At 38.0% G+C, this 16,590-nt stretch overlaps 1 protein-coding gene across 1 annotated transcript in view; it reads left to right on the top strand.

The window, feature by feature from the left end:
• The window catches only part of CEP192 (centrosomal protein 192), a 59,485-nt gene extending 46,084 nt beyond the window's left edge, over positions 1-13,401 (top strand). Inside the window, exons 37-43 of the mRNA XM_088524053.1 lie at positions 832-911; positions 1,819-1,914; positions 2,380-2,499; positions 7,063-7,184; positions 7,828-7,954; positions 8,430-8,488; positions 13,204-13,401. Coding sequence (XP_088380179.1) covers positions 832-911; positions 1,819-1,914; positions 2,380-2,499; positions 7,063-7,184; positions 7,828-7,954; positions 8,430-8,488; positions 13,204-13,342 — 743 coding nt within the window. The 3' untranslated portion in view covers positions 13,343-13,401. The remainder of the gene's footprint in view (positions 1-831; positions 912-1,818; positions 1,915-2,379; positions 2,500-7,062; positions 7,185-7,827; positions 7,955-8,429; positions 8,489-13,203) is intronic.
• Positions 13,402-16,590: the final 3,189 nt, after the last annotated feature.

Here is a 16,590-nt window from a genome sequence, read left to right as displayed (position 1 = left end):
TCTGTGCCATGGCTTGCTGTGCTTGACTAAAGCTATTCCAAATCACTGCCCTTCTGCAGTTCTCTGCCTTCTCCTCATACTCTGCTTGTCTCTGTGATACTAGATAAATACCTGTGCATATAGCAGAGAAATCCAGTTTCTTAAGTCTGAGGGAATACTAACTGCAAGATTGGCTGACTCCCTTGTACATATGGACGTTGTTGAAAATAGATCCTTGAACCCTCGGTCTTTATTTTTTAACTCCAATGATGCTTTAAATCATCTAGATCACTATATGAAACTGCCATTCTGTTGTCTAGATGCCAGATATTCCCTACTGCTTAGGTATCTTTTCTAGTGAAGATTTATGCTATATTTCACTGGCATTATGTATTAGCAGCAGTGAGAACTTTTTGGAGCTTTTGCATTCTATTATTTGAAAATACTGGCCAAAAATTTGAATCCTATAATAAACAGAGATTGTCAGAAGTGACTAGGAGGATATCTTTGCTGTTTGTCTGTTCTGGACTTGCAGAAGCTAAATTTCCAGCAAAAAACAGTGCATTGTCTTTGACAAACTTTTCTTCCCCTTGTAAGCATCTTCAGTGTGATTCTTAATTGGGAGTAAAGTCTTCTAATTTTGCTTTAAGTTTTCAAGAGTTTTGATGGTTTATTTTGTTTGGTTCTGCTCTAGAAGCTTCAGATCTGTTTTGGTGTCATGAAAACTGTTTCTGTTAAACTTTTGTTTTGAAATATAGTTTTTTGTTTAAATTATTTCAAGAAGCAATTAAAAGAAAATACTTCAGAGGAAAAAAAGACATTCAATATATTATTCTGATACATCCTTTCTAGAGAGCTATCTGGAAATGGAAAATAAGGGGGAGGAAAACCTGAAGTGGCATTTGTCATCATTTGCGCCACCCTATGTTAAGGTGAGTGAATGCTGCCTTGCTAATGTGTGTTTTGTACAAATCTCTCTTTCTTTTTTTCCATCTCTTCCTTTACTTTCTCTTCTCTTCCCCTTCTTTTTCAGAAATAATATATTACATACACTATTAAGATTCTTCTTTTCAGAAATAATATATCTTACATAATATACTGTTAAGTTTCTTCTCAGGCAGTCTGATTGTACTAGGGAAATGTTTATCTTCCCTTTCCAAGTGATGTGCTATCTGACAGTGAATCAGTGGATCAGGAACAGTCTTGTGGAGCACTTACTAGCTCGTAAGGCTTGCTAGTGCTCATACTCTACGTCCTGCAGATTGCATTAAACAGGCATGTGTGAGAGGTGTCTGCTTCAGATCCACGGTGTCTGACTCATTTACCTTGTTCTGAGACTTGTCTTGCTGGGATTATACTGTGTATGGTATCTCTGGAGGTAATTTTGAATTAGGTCAGAGATACTTGCTGTTGCTACTTTTGCAATTACTGTAGACGTGACATTGTTATTTGTGAATATTTTTCCCTCTGTGTGTGTGTGTGTGTGTGTATTTTGTTACTGCTTTGTATACATAAGGAGTGCTGTTTTACTGATTTTGAACTAGAAGGGTCATATGAAATGATGGAAAAAGTAGAAAATGAAACACAGAGTTGTATCCCAGATTCTGAAAACTGAGTATTCAGTGTTCTGGCTATTGTGCTAGTTCTAAATTTCAAGTCAGTAGTCATGGCAATTGCATAAATATTGTAGTAGTTTAAATCCTTATTCTTTTGCTTTTGGGGATTTGATATTATCTTTTCACTTGAAAGTAGCTTGATTTTTAGTCATATCTTTTTAAAATCCTCTGCAAGGCTGATGAACTATTTCCCTCCAAATCTAACTCATAACTTTACTTGCAGGATGTAGATGAAAGTGGTCATGTTTATAGAGTTACCTACTCAGCTTTCAGATGGTCTCGTGTTTCTGGTGTTCTTGAAGCTCATGGAAAAGAGAAGGTAAATTGGTATTTTTATTTCAAAAAAATGTGTTTCTTAACTGTAAAATAGAACCTTTCCAGGACAGAAAAGTGCTATGAAGTGCTTTCTAAAATCTACAACAGAGTTTGGAATAATACTCTGTCCTTAAGAAAGGGAAAATGGTGCTCTCGACTAGTTTCATATGTAAAGTATTGTCATACTTGAAGAGGAGTTTTCTATTCCTTAAAGTGATTTCATTTGCGTTAACAATTTTATCTCCTGGCCAGTAGAGGGTTTCATAACCACGATGATAAAACACATACAAGCACATATTGAACAGGAGGATGGTCAACAGTATCTTATGCAAGTCGGTCTGTTGTGGCATGCATGTATCTCTTTAGTGTATACATTTGTTGCTGACTTAACTGTAATTGCCCGTAAATGAATTTAATGATGATTTAAAAAAAAAAAAAAGTTTTTTTTTTTTTTTTTTTCTTTTGGTAGGTTTCTGTAATCTTTCTACCCAGAGACAGAGGAGATTACTCCCAGTTCTGGGACCTTGAGTGTTACCCTATTGAAAACCCAAATAGGAAACACAAATTAAGATTTCAGCTTTCTGGAGCGGTAAGAATATAAATTACTATATAATATGATTACTATATTATATATATACATGTATACAATATAATTATTATAAACTTTCTCCTGGGCAAAAATTCCTGGTAAGCATGTAACTACACAGTACTGTTTCTGATATGCCCCAGAATATTTCGAAAAAATCTGATAATACTTTTATCTTAGATTTAAATGTACTTCTTATCTTACACAGGCAAGGCGAGAATGGTAGTTTTGTGATAAGTAAGTTGACGTGAGAGACAAAATTTTGCTTAGTGTTCAAAGAGAGAAACTTGTTTTCTCTGGCAATTGTTTCTGAGGAGGCAAAAGTTTATATCACACTTTAAATGCATCATGCTACAAAGGACTGTAGCAAAGTACCTGACCTGTGGTATATTATAAAGTGTAACACTGCAATCTTGGAAGCTTCAGGCTTCCGAGATAAGGGTGTGTTTCTTCTGAATCTCTTTTTCTGAGCATTTTTGTATTTAACATTTTTAATTATGTACTTAATCTGTATTAATCTGTATTTTAATGTGGAAAAGTATGCAGTTTTACTAAATGCTTTATGTAGTTGATTTGGAAAGAATTTTCTGTTCACTTTTGATCCTCATTTTAGTTCCGTCTCTCTTGTTAGAAGTAGGCATGTTTCTGTACAATAAACCATGATGTAGTCAGTGGAACTGATATGACTTCAGACTCGCTATTTTTTGAATTTGTTCAGTCTATGGGGGGAGGAGCTGACTTGCTTTCTTAAGTGTGTTTGCAGATTTAAAGAGTATCAAAAACAGTGATGAAAGTGTTTTAATCGTTTTTTCGTAGGGTCTGTTGAGTAGAAGAAAATGTGAATTCAGGAGAAAAATGGGGGCAAGGAGGAAGGAGGGAACTTGGACTGATAAGACTATGAGTCTGTCTTTGTGAAGACTGTTGCACTGAGTGTATGTAGTACTTTCATGAGCTGTTTCCAAAGTCTCCCTTATCTCTCGTGTTAAGAGAAAGACACACACAGCCACCAGGCCAAAAAAAAAAAAAAATTATCAGGCATCTAAAACTATCATCCTATAAATATAGATCAGAATAACAGGGTAGGTGGGAATTTTTTTTTATTTTTATTTTTATTTTTATTTTTATTTTTTTTTAAGACTTACAGGAGCATTTGGAACTCCCCTTCAGCTCTCCTGTAGTTCCTCAGCCCTATTTGCTGAGACCCGGAGATAGGAGTTTGGGAACTGGAACAGATTTTCTGTGCTTTGTCCTTTGATTGCTTTTAATCCCTGCCTTATTACCCCTCAGAATGTGAAATAGCTCTGTATAATAAGTATTAAGATATGATTAAGGTACATGGTTTGCTGCCCTCTCCAGAAGGAAATGTAATTTCCAAGTTGTCCAGATGAAGATCTTCTAGAGAGCTGTGCCTGTGTCAGTAGTAAGAATCTAAGTTGCTGTTGTTGCCAGTATCTCTTACCTCTGTTGGACAGCAGCCATGGAGCAGGATGCTGCTGCTTCCCATTTGTTTATGCTGAAAGGGTGACTTGTTCACAAGATATGCATTAAATGACTTCCAACTTTGGGCAGTTTTTGTTTAAGAGCGTTTTTATTAAGCTTTCATCTATTTGTTTCAGTTTTTCATTAGAAATCTATTTATAAATAATTCATTTCTGAGAACGTGACTAGGTGCAAAAGTTGTGTAAATATTTGAGCAGATCAACTTTATATTGATGTTATGAACTAGCGTGTCAAATTTGTTCCTCTTGATTTTTTTCAAAGGTGTTAACAATTAGTTCTTTCAAACATCTTGTAGCTAGTCGTATGGGAAAGTTTTTGTAGAAAAGATTTGAAAAATGTCAAGATGACTTTGAAAAAGTCAGAGCTGAAAATGAAATATTTCCATAATCAAACAGGTAAGGAATTACAGATCTGTTTACAAGAGGAGTCAGCACGCATTATTTAATTGCCTGTAACTAGCGGTGTCCCCCAGGGGTCAGTCCTTGGTCCAGTCCTGTTCAATTTATTCATCAATGACCTGGATGAAGGCACAGAGTGCTCCCTCAGCAAGTTTGCTGATGATACCAAACTGGGAGGAGTAGCCGATACCCCAGAGGGCTGCGCTGCCACCCAGAGGGACCTGGACAACGGGGCAGTGAGAAACCTCCTGAAGTTCAACAAGGGGAAGTGTAAAGACCTGCACCTGGGGAGGAATAACCCCAGACACCAGTACAGGCTGGGGACCGACCTTCTGGAGAGCAGCTCTGCAGAGAGGGACCCGGGTGTCATGGTGGACGACAAGTTGACCATGAGGCAGCAGTGTGCCCTCGTGGCCAAGAAGGCCAATGGGATCCTGGGGTGCATTAAGAAGAGCGTCTCCAGCAGGTCGAGGGAGTTGATCCTGCCCCTCTACTCAGCCCTGGTGAGGCCACATCTGGAGTATTGTGTCCAGTTCTGGGCTCCACAGTACAAGAGGGATGTGGAGCTGCTGGAGAGAGTCCAGCGCAGGGCTACAAGGATGATCAGGGGCCTGGAACATCTGCCCTATGAGGAGAGGCTGAGGGAGCTGGGCCTGTTCAGCCTGGAGAAGAGAAGGCTGAGAGGGGATCTCGTTAGCGTCTATAAGTACCTCAAGGGAGGCAGTGAGGAGGATGGTGCTGCATTACTACAGCTGCGTTACTACAACTTTGCAAAGGGCTCGAGTCCTGTTGGGTTTGCTGAGGCCAAGAGGGCGACTGCTCTGGTTAATGTGAGTCTTGATAGAATGAGGTGGGAAGACTGACTGTCATTCATAATGACTGAGCGGTATTTATTTGTAGCACCACTTTGAAGGAAATGAAAGACTTGGAAGAACTTGGAAAAGAACTAAAAGAATGGCAGGAAATTTGAAAAATGAATAATACAGTTGTGAACAGCTGAGGACTGCATAAAAGTGAACCCCGCCTATAGCCTGAAAAAGGGATAATGGCATAAAGTAACTACATGCCATATATATAAATATTTTTTTTACTTACATAATTTATCATCTTTAGCTATAACTATACCTTTTTAATGTATCATTTTACAACAGGAGAAGTGAACCACCTGAGCTGTCGCTTAGTGAATTTCTTGGTGAATACTGAATCCAACCTATTGTTTACCAGCATTTCTGGTTTGATTACTGTTCTCAGCAGTTCAGAAGACTTATTTTATTTTGTACGTTCTAGGAGCAAGAGAAGGAAAGGAAGAAAATCTAAGCTCAGTGAGGAGAAAAAAAATAAGACTAAATAGATACGAGTTTTATTCCTGTGCTCGTGAGGTTTCTTTGGAACCAGTGCACTTAAATGTAACTGTTTGGACAGTGTTAATATACTGCTCTCATTTGAAACAGGAAAAAGCAGTAAATAGGGGTGTCATTTAACTGATGCAGTAGTAGAAGATGCCATTATAAATAGTGAGGAGAGTGTCTGACAATTTTCCATGGTGTGTCTTGTTCTCATGGACCAAACTTGCCTTATTGATAAGCTAGATTTTGAAAGATAATTCTGAGGCATGGCACTCATCATTTTTCCTTCGAAAGCTCTTGAAACAAGAGATACATATGAAGCCTTTCTTGGCCTTTACATATCAGGTTCTACTGTAGTTCATGGGTTATTTGCAACTGAAGAATATTTTTCTTTTAACATTAGGATAACTTGACTGCTGCTACTTCTGACAGACTGATTAGAAGCTCTTTCAATAAAAAAAATGAATGTCTAAAAGACACATTTGTCATACCGGCTCTATTGAAGATGAGTATTTCTTTTAGTCTTCCCAGGGTAAAAGGAATCAACTTCCTGTCTAAGATGTCAGCAGGTTTTGAAAAATTTGAGACAATGTTGTATGACTAAGTGTAGGAGAATCTCAGATTCTTTGACTTTGTCAAGATACTGTGACCCAAGGGTATCAAACACTATCTGTCTAGCTCTGTCAAACAAAGCAGATTTGGTAATTGTGCATCTGGCAAAGCTGGTTGCTTCGTGTTAGTTGAGTACAATGAGTGTAGGTCCCTACTGGCATGACAGCAGTAAATATTACAGCTGAATTTCAGAAAGTAGAAGTTAGTGTAATGCAGTATCAGATGCTGCTTCTCTGTAGAGCTCTTGCTTTGGTGAGAAGGATGTGTTGTTTGTCATGCAAAAGCATTACAAAACTTTTTGCTTTTGTGATAATTCAAGTTACAGTGATGATTTATCCCTTCCTTCCTTTTTCTGAGCAGTTGTTTTGCTGACTTTGCTGCTTTTGAGGCATATGGGCAGAATATCTGCAGAGCTGCTGAGTGTTTTTTTTTTTTTTTTTTGAATAAAATCTTCATTGTTAGCAGCAGTCTCAAGTCTCCATCTGCGCTGCTAGTTTGTTGCAAACTGGCTTGTAACAAATAAAGCATTTGTAAGACAAACAGTGCAGTATTCCTCCCAAATTATTTTTCTCTGTCACAATGATTCAATGATTCTGGGAAGATTATGCTCTAAACATAAAACTTTAAGTTAGAAAAGAGAAGTGTTTTAAATGCTTAAAGATGAAAATTTTAATTGCAAATGTTTAAGGCAACTTTATTTTTACCAACAGGGAATTAAAACAGAAAATAAAACTTCAACTCTGAAAGCTTCCGCAGATGCCCTCACAGGAACTGAACTTCCACCTGTGCCAGGGAGGAAGGGTTGTTCTGATGCATCTGCAGTTAAAGCAGGGTATGTATGGGCATAAACTGAGATGAGAGTTTCCAGCTGGATAGAATGGGGGAGGAAAAAATGCTTTTCTCACCATAAGCATATTAGGCAGTGGAACATGGTGCCTGGAGAGGTAGTTCAGCCTCTATCCCTAGAGATTCTCAAGACCCAACAAGACAAAGCCCTGAACAACTTGGTCTCACCTCTGAGCTGACCCTGCTTGGAGCAACAGTTTGGACTAGAAATCTCCCAGCCTCACTTATCCTGTGTTAAAAAGTAAATAGCTGCAGAAACATGTCTGGCAAAGCACTTAATGGCTTTGTATTATTCAGTAACATTTTCTTGTACTTTTTTCTCCCCACTGAAAAAAAACCCTTTCCTAAGGGGCCTAACCACGATTCACTGTTTCAATAGCAAAATCTCTTGCACACTCTCCCCTTCTGGAAACTCTACAATATCTGAAAGCTGTCTCTGCAAGGGAGCACTGTGCTACATGCGTTATCCTTGCTGCTGTTTCAGTGTAAGGTGCACGCCCAAGTGTCGTACTGTGGGATGATGTGGGTATGGGGAGAATAAAATGGTTTTGTTCAGAACATATAGAATCAATATATTAAGACCATACAAATAGGAACTCTTAATATCTTGTCTTTCTTTTCAAAATCAGACAAAACAGTAACTCCGTTCGAGGACTGTATGCTCCAGAAGACCTCTATACCTTTCCCCCAACCCGAGTTGGGGAGACGCGCACGTTAAAGGTCAATTTGCGGAATAATTCTTTTACTACACACCTGGTAAGCTCGACAGACCTGCATCTATGTGCTTCATTCACTTGCACTGTAGGTTTTTTGTGTCTTTTAACCGAAGATTGCAATGGTATGAAACTCTTAACATGTTAATTCCAAAAGTCAATCTTCATAGCTTTTTCTGAAGAATTCTTTTTTTTTTATGTTGTCATTCAAGGATTTTTTTTCTTGTAATTTTTAATCTTTTCTATTATCTGAGTATGACGTGCTCTTGGCTTCTTGACATATCTGCAACTGAAAAAGTAATACATTATTTTTCATGCAGATTCATTGTTTTTTGTTAACTTTGTTAAAACATCCTTATATACATATTTTTAATATGTACAAAGCAAGGCATTTTATATCCTCTATCTATCTGAAGTTATATTTGTAAATTATGTGACTAATTTTAAGCATGTGGTAAACTGAATATGATGGTCCAAGATGTAATGGAGTTTTTAAAGCATTTTGTATTAAATTACAGTTGAAGTTTGTAAACCCTGGAGAACCTTTCCACATCAAGCACTTGAGGTACTCCTTAAGGTGAGTAATGCCTATGCTAACAAAGTCCTTAAAAAAAAAAAAAAAAAAAAAAAAAAAAAAAAAAAAGGCAAACAAAAAAACTTACCCAGGTAATTCAGTAAAGTAAATATCTCCTGTATATATGTACAATGCTGAATTGTAGCTATAAATACTCAGTATTCTGGCTGCGTAGTTAAATCTGTATTTTTTGCTGATATTGTGCTTTATAATCTTGGTTAGAAGCAGAACGAGCCCACACAGTTATTTCTGCCTCTGTCAATTTCTTCCCTGCAAATTGTTCCTAACAGTGCTGCTGCTCTTAATGCTAAGCCTAATGCTTCATTTAACCATTTGACATGCTGTGCACAATCGATTCACTCCTGCCATTTATCCTTTCTGCACAACAGACCAAGCAAATTGCCTTCATGGTGCTTCAAACTTGACAATCCTGCAGAACTGCCCCTAAGATTCTTTTGCAAATACCAGGTTTGAGCAGTCTGGTATTGCCTGGTCCTATCAAGTATTGCAGTGTATCGCCTGCACAAAGGGAATATTCAAGTTGATGATAACAGGATTTCATAAGGATAGTTTAATGCAGGTGTTTGCATGAAAAGTAATCAAGCACAACTTCTTGGTGTTTCAACAGGTCCCAGTTTTAAATACAGGGAAACTAAGTGTTTATAGAATAGGAATTATCTGAGCCAAGTCCTAAATATAACTAGATCCTCTGACTCCTACATCTGTCTCGTTTCCTGTGTGCCAGTCAATGACATATCTCAGTGTGAAATGTCACAACTCTGCTTAGATTTTTTTTTTCCAGTCTCCCTACTTGAGTGACATCTTTTTATTGTATATGCCACACCAGACAGTGTGAGAGGCTTTGTTTTTGTATGGAAGTAGTGACCAGGATGAAATCCAGTCAAATCCAGATGTCCAACTAGATGCAACCTCCTTGGAAAGCATTTAGATATTTCAGAAAACTTTTTGAGGGATATTATCAAATCTGCTTGGTATATTTCTGTTAGAAATTGTGGACTCAGTTGCTTTTACGCTAAGTAGGGTTAGCACTAAGTTAAAATTCTACCTATCATTTATAAATGGTATCAAGTGATACCATTGTACCATTTAATAACATTCTGAAAGCTTTATTCTAGCAACTTGGACTATTTTTGCTCCAGCTGTAAATACTGACTTCTAGAGATATATGTGTGTCTATATATATATATATGTATATATATAAATTAATTTGTCAACATAGTTTTCTGGAAAAGCTTTCTGGCTTGGAAGCATAGAATGTAGAAGAGTTAGTTGACTTGGAGAGGTACTCTTTAAAGAAAAAGTGCTAAAAATTCTTTAAATGGCTTTTATTTAAGGTTTATGAACAGCGTCAAGGAGACTCTGAAGAAAGACAGGTTGGGTTAACTGGACGTTCTATAAAGTAGTGTTCAAAAGTAACTGGAGAAGAAAACTGTGTTTGCAATAACTTGAATAGTTGGTCTGCAAATAAGAGTGTAAAATTAAAGCTATATTTTTGGACTTTATGTATCAAAAAGCCCCATGGTCTAGTGCATGGTTCGGAGTCGGATTTGAAAGTAATCCTGAGTAATCATGTTAAATCTGGGTAATAGAATTGCAAGGTTTTGTTATCTTTAAAGTCAAGAGCTTGACTTTCAGAAGTTGGCACAGTGGTTTTACCTGATCTTACTGGTTCACAGTATTCACAGATACCAAAATTTAACAGTGCTGCTTCCTTTTCCATAGTTGGTTCAATTGAAATTATCATCTGACTTAATCCAAGTACAGTATCTTGCAGCCAAAACTGCAGGGAGAAGAGTAAGGAAGTTTAAGTCTTCACCAAGTACCTCAGAACATAAACCCTGTTAACGACTGCGCAATCATTTAGTTAGTATTATAAGCCTTGCAAGGAATGGAAAGGAATTGTCTGGAATTTGCATTCAAAAGAAGAGTTTTATTTGAATAGTAGATTTTTACTTCAAGGCTGGGCATCTTCAACAAAATGTCTTTCAAATGATATACAGCTGAAACATTAGAACACTTGATAGCTTTAAGAATTTTTGAAAATTTAAGTTCTGTTTCTGAAAGGATTATGATGTTCAGCCTCGTAATAGTTTGAAAATTAAGGTGCTTATTTTCTGAAGCCATCTGCAATTAGCTGACTATAGAGTAGCAGATATTTGAAATCATACGAAAAGGTAACACTTTGGTGAATAATTGTTTTTGTTTTCAGTAGCTACCATTCTGGGTGTCAGAAGTCACCACTGTTGCCAGTACACCTGGCTACTGTGGCTTAGGTGAAGCTTATTCATTCTGTTCCTTTTGAACTTGCTTGTTGCTGCTGTTGTGTTTGGAGGACAATATCAGTTTGACTGTCCTTGGAATAGGCTACAGTTCTATCTGACTGTTCAGAAATACCACTTGAAGCTGATGCAGTATCCTGTGAAGCCCATGCAGTAGTTGTGAATTAACTAAGTTATAGACATAGTGAAAAGTTTGAAGTAAAATAAAATATCTTATTAAAGGGAAAATCAGTTAATCGGCGGTAAATTCCATTTGTCTTCACACTGCGATGCTTGACTGTTTCTTGTCACTACAGAAATCCTCCAGGTTGCTTCATATATAGCAATATGTATTCCATATAGCCTGAAGCATGCTTGTCATTAAAGGAGTTTGGAGTTTCCAGTTTTGTTAGTGAAGGATATGAAAATAGGTCTTTCCTTTTGGGTTAGGAACAGGAAGACCCATGTGAGTTGAGCCATCCCCTGGCCATAAAAAATCAACTGGCGCTACAAAATAAATTTCAAATACTCTCTAAATCTGCTTTTTTAAAGATGAAAAAAAATGTGTATAGCATCATATGACTACTAGAACTTCAGTGGTCGGATGAAATTGAATACAGCTCCTGTATGCTAAGAAACTTTGCCTCAGTTTCATGAAGGTCACATAATACATATTTTGGGAATTAATTTTTTGACATCCACATGTGTTCATCCCTTCAAAAGAGTAATACCTGACCTACTGTTAAGTTTTTGATACTATAATTTTGATTTTGGGGCGTATGATTCTTCGAGTAAATGTTAGCGTATATAAGCAAACATCTTTTTGGAGGGCTTTATTTGATACAGGCTCCTACATCCTTCCTGTCTTTCCTGTTTGTTCTTTTGATAGCTAAACTTCGGTCTTAATTCTGGCTAAAAGTTGTGTTTTCTAATCTAATGGATCTGTAACATATAAATAATCATAGTAATGCTTTTCACTTAGATCAGAGTGCATGTGTGGGAGGTTGACTAAACTGATAGAGAAACATCTCAGAATTGTACAATACTCAGCTGTCAAGTGGGAGACATGAAACCCAGGTCTGACCACCTTCCTTTACTGTATTTTAGTCAAATAGTCAAAGCAGAGACTGATAGCAGACAAAAAGGTGGAGCAAATGAGAGTAAAGATTTGGGGTAAAGAAAGGAGAAAAGATGGTTGTTTCTTCTTTCTCTGCCTTAGTAAGTGTTGCTGCTCCTTTTTCACTTATTCCAATATATGTCTATCACTGTTATCTATCTGTTAGTTCTGGATATTCTTATTGGATCCCATGGAATCTAATAGACTGCCTGGCAGCATTTCCAGAATTTTAGGTCGGATAACTTTTATGTTCTTAAATCGTGCACATGGGCTTTGGAAAATAAGACAGTCACCCATTACATTCTACTGTGGTAGAATAGTTTCTTTAGTATTTGGAGTGACTTTTATGCCATCTGAGAAGAGGAGGAATTACATAACCTGAAAGAAAAGGCATGATGTAAAATCTTTCAAATAATGATTGAGCATGAGTATATTGATTTACAGTCATTTAACAGCATATTTACTCGTATGGAAACAATTAGAACTAATTGAAATTAAATTTACTAGCTTCAAAGTGATTAAGAATGGGAAAAATAAGCACACTTGTCAAGTGACTTATGAAATAAATGTGCAGTTACTTTGCTATAAATGTAGTTTATGTACTGTGAATGTATTACAAAGAGGCAGACCAAACTTCTCCAGACAAACTAGCAGCAGTGGCTATTAGAATATTGAAATACTTTGTCTAGCCCATAGGGAAGCATCATCTTTAGAATCTAAGCCCCTCAGAAGAGTAGTAGTTAATCAGAACTATAAAATATCTAGCCTAGCGCTACGAGGATGATTAGAGGACTGGAGCATCTCTCTAATGAGGAAAGACTAAGCGAGCTGGGCCTGTTTGGCCTGGAGAAGAGAAGATTGAGAGGGGATCTGATCAACCTGTACAAATACCTGAGGGGAGAATGTAGGGAGGATGGGGCCAGGCTCTTCTCCGTGGTGGCCAGTGACAGGATGAGGGGTAACGGGTGTAAGTTGAAACACAGGCAGTTCCACCTCCGTGTGAGGAAGAACTTCTTTCCTGTGAGGGTGACACAGCCCTGGAACAGGCTGCCCAGAGAGGCTGTGGAGTCTCCTTCCCTGGAGATCTTCCAAACCCACCTGGATGCCACCCTGTGCCATGTGCTCTGGGTGTCCCTGCTGGAGCAGGGAGGTTGGACTAGATGATCTCTAGAGGTCCCTTCCAACCTCAACGATTCTTTGTTTTAAATTCCAGTACGCACTCTTGTGTACTATTTTGGTGAAAGTCAAAACTAGAAAAAAAGTCTTTCTTTGAGATTTATGTGGTTTTAAACATCAAATATGCACTTTTTTTTTTCCAACAGATCCCATCATTACATCAACGTGCCAGTGCAGTTCAAGCCAAAGGCAGAAGGCAGATTTGAATCTCTCTTGGTTGTGCAAACAAACAAACATGGCTGTCTTGGTATTCGGCTATGCGGTAAAGCTATTCCCAAAGAATAGGCAGAGACCAGTTTTGTAACATGCCATTTAAAATATTCAAAGATTTGCTACTACAGTTCCATACTAACTTCCCCATTTTCTTGTTTACCCTCTGATGCTGCTTTACTGGAAGGTGTTCTGGAAGGTGAATCATGGTGCTTGTTTTACAAGTCTGTTTTCATAGTTAAAAAAAATGTTGAGACATAATGTTGTATGTTTTAAAGTTATGTTCTAACTTACATTACTGCACTTTTGTTAAAAGGGGAAGTTTTCTATTTTTGCATTTATTAGGAATGGCTAGAGACTGATGTATTTATTTTAAATATTGTAAATACAAAAATAAAATCTATGTGCTAACAACTGATTCTACCTGATTTCTGTCTTTGGTGATTAAACAGATCTTTGCAGAATGTAAAGGGTGACCAAGATGTCTTCTCTTAGGGAACATCAGGGTTTTTTTTAGATGGATGGATGAATGGAATCGATTTGTGATTCAGAAGCTGAATTGGTCAGGCTTGTTATTACAGCTGGTAAAGCTGGGCTGGGACATCTGACAGTTGGCCTTTTTGTGCAGCCCAGTGGTATGAACAAGTATTTTAACCGCCTTCAGCCTTCCAAATGATCCATCTAGTGTAGCTGCTTCCTTTGACCCCCTGCCATTGCGCTTGCCCAGAATTCACTGTCATTGGATGAGGGATGGAAGAGTTTTTATACTTACTCCTTTGATCCATTTATGGGTGTGTTTGTGAATTTCTGCTCGTGTTTTTGAGCTTCTCAATACTCTGTCTCCAGTGCTGCCCGTGGCAGCAAGTTCCAAGAATTCCCTTCTGCTCTTTACAACAAGTTTTCTTTTATGCATGTTCATCTGGTCTCTTACTAATTCTGCGGAGTGCCCTCTCATTCTGATGTTGTGGAACTGAGTGAGCAACAGTCCCACCTTCAGCTTGTCCGTTGTCAGCGCACCGTTTGCAGCCCTTGGACGTTAATTCTTGCTGACTGATGGAAGTTTCAGTGAAACTCCTGTCAGTTTGAGATCGTGTGTTTAAATCATGTTTTCCAACAACTCACATTTGAAAAACTGAGGAAAAACGTAAACTACCCAAGGCATTGCCTTTTAAACACTCCACCAGAATTATGTTAGTGTAGTGTAGTTCTACAGCTGCTGTGTCTTCACAAAACCTAGTTTTTCAACAGTATGGTCACCAGGAAAGAAAGGTTTACTATGCAAAAATTAAACTATCCGTAAAACAATGTCATCTCCTTATTCTTCCATCAACAAGGGCTTTGCAACAAGATATTAGCTGCTCCTGTGTGCCAGCTACTGTGACCATTTTGCTTCTTTCTGGCTGATGCTGTGTCCCTTTCACCAACTGGTGTGCCCAGTTGAGATCTCTTTCTGCTCCTCCCGAATATTGGATGGGATTTAAGAGGCTCTTCCTCTGTCTACTCCTTCCTCAACAGGCTTGAGAAATGCTTTAGTATCCAAAAGCCTCTCTTGGTTCAATTTTAGATGCACAAGCATAAATCTCTTCTAAAGTTGGAGAGAGAGTACTGAGTTCAATATGCATATCTTGAGTGTCTTTGCATTTTCTAATTACTATCTTCCAGCTGTGCTTGCTTCTGAAGTTGCCTTTGCCTCTTGGTTCCAGTGTGTCCATTGGGTAAGCTTCAGCATCACCTGTATCCTGAAGAGTGATTAAAATCAGAATTCCTCTATGGAAGGGGACGTATTTTTTTATTTGGCTGATATAACATTTCTTCATTGATGACAGTTCTCCTTAGTGAATGGAGTTGGCAGCCTACTGCAGTGGCAGTTTCTTTTTGAATAGTTTTAGAATATAGAATTCAAAAAAAAATAAAAACACAACTGTAACTCAATTCTTTGGGGGTTGCAGCAAGCATTTAAAGTTCCTGGTGAAGATATGCCCTAGTTAACTGTCTGCCTGTTTAGAAGCATTCAATAGAGCTCAAAAAGGATTTGAGTTTATTTCTCATTGGAAATTTTCAAGTGTTAATATCGATACTAGTGCTGACTTTAGATGCTATTAAAGCCGTAGAAAGTTACACTACCACAAGGCACATCTTGGGAAATCATTCACAGCTATGATCACTTAGCCTACTGAAGAAGACCCATAGTCCTGTAAAAAAGACTTGGCCATTATTCCCAAAAAGGCTACAAGTCCACAGGAACATAGGATGTGCCTTGGCTTGAGCTGTGTTTGCATAATCTTGACAGGTTTTTAGTGGTCAAATGACTATTGCACCATCTTTTTAAGCTTTACCTCTCTAAATCTTCTGCAAAGTAATGCTTTGAGGGCTTGGGTGAAGTCGGTGAGAAACCCACGATGTCCCTTCATGTCAGTGGGTCTGAGGGAGGCGTTTGTGCAACTTTCAGAAGTGCTGCAAGACCGAAGAGGAAGAAAGCACCAATGTGGTGCTCCTTACAGCCAAGAGGAGCAAGTCTGCACGATGAACATATTCCTCCTTGCAAAGACCTCAGGATGCCGGCAAGTTGTTTGAAGCCTCCCTCGTTCTTCTTGAGGAAGACTGGAACTGTAAGCCTGAGACAACACTGAAAGGGTGAGTGTAACACCCTTGGGTGTAAGTACTAAGAAGCTTGTAAATACTAAGAAGCTTATATATAGTGATTTTAATTGTGTTCCTTGTGAGGCTTTTCTGGGTTATGTAGATAACTTGGAATGCTAAAGGTAAAAGATTAATTGAATTGACTACAAATTCTTGGCTTAATTTGTAAAGTATATTCTATTTTGCACGTGAAAAAAGTGAGAGTAACAGTCCTTTTTTGGTGGAGGACATTAATTTCAAGGGCTAACTTCTCTTCTGTTTCTCTACAGAAAAGTATGGCAAACCATATCATGACTCTGGGTGATGGTCAGTCCTTCAGAAATTTTAGTTAACTCTCAGAAATATTCTTTTATTAATCCTACTTACTCTGATCTTGCAGCCCACGTCCACCTGTGTGGGTGGGTGGGTTCTTTGTTTGTTTGCTTGTTATTTTGTTATTTTTATTTTCTTTTTAAAACAGAATTTCACCAGGCAGCCTTTCCACAGCAGGCAGGGCTCCTTGTGTTCATTATTGCTTAGAGGCAGTCTGTGCCCAGGCTGAGTGCTAAAACGAATTTTTTGAAAGTATAGTCTGAAGGCAGTACAGAAACTCCCAGCAGCACCTTTTCAACGGCTTTTTCAATTTTCTGAAAAGACAATTCTAAAACTTTAAAATAGTTGTAGATTCTGCAAGCTAGAGTCAT

Source organism: Tinamus guttatus, unplaced genomic scaffold (assembly GCF_059628265.1).
Source record: "Tinamus guttatus ecotype Peru unplaced genomic scaffold, ASM5962826v1 Tinamus_guttatus_pri_ptg000203l, whole genome shotgun sequence".
Lineage (NCBI taxonomy): Eukaryota > Metazoa > Chordata > Aves > Tinamiformes > Tinamidae > Tinamus > Tinamus guttatus.
The sequence above is the reverse complement of the archived record's forward strand: the minus strand, read 5'-3'. Positions and strand labels throughout refer to the sequence as shown.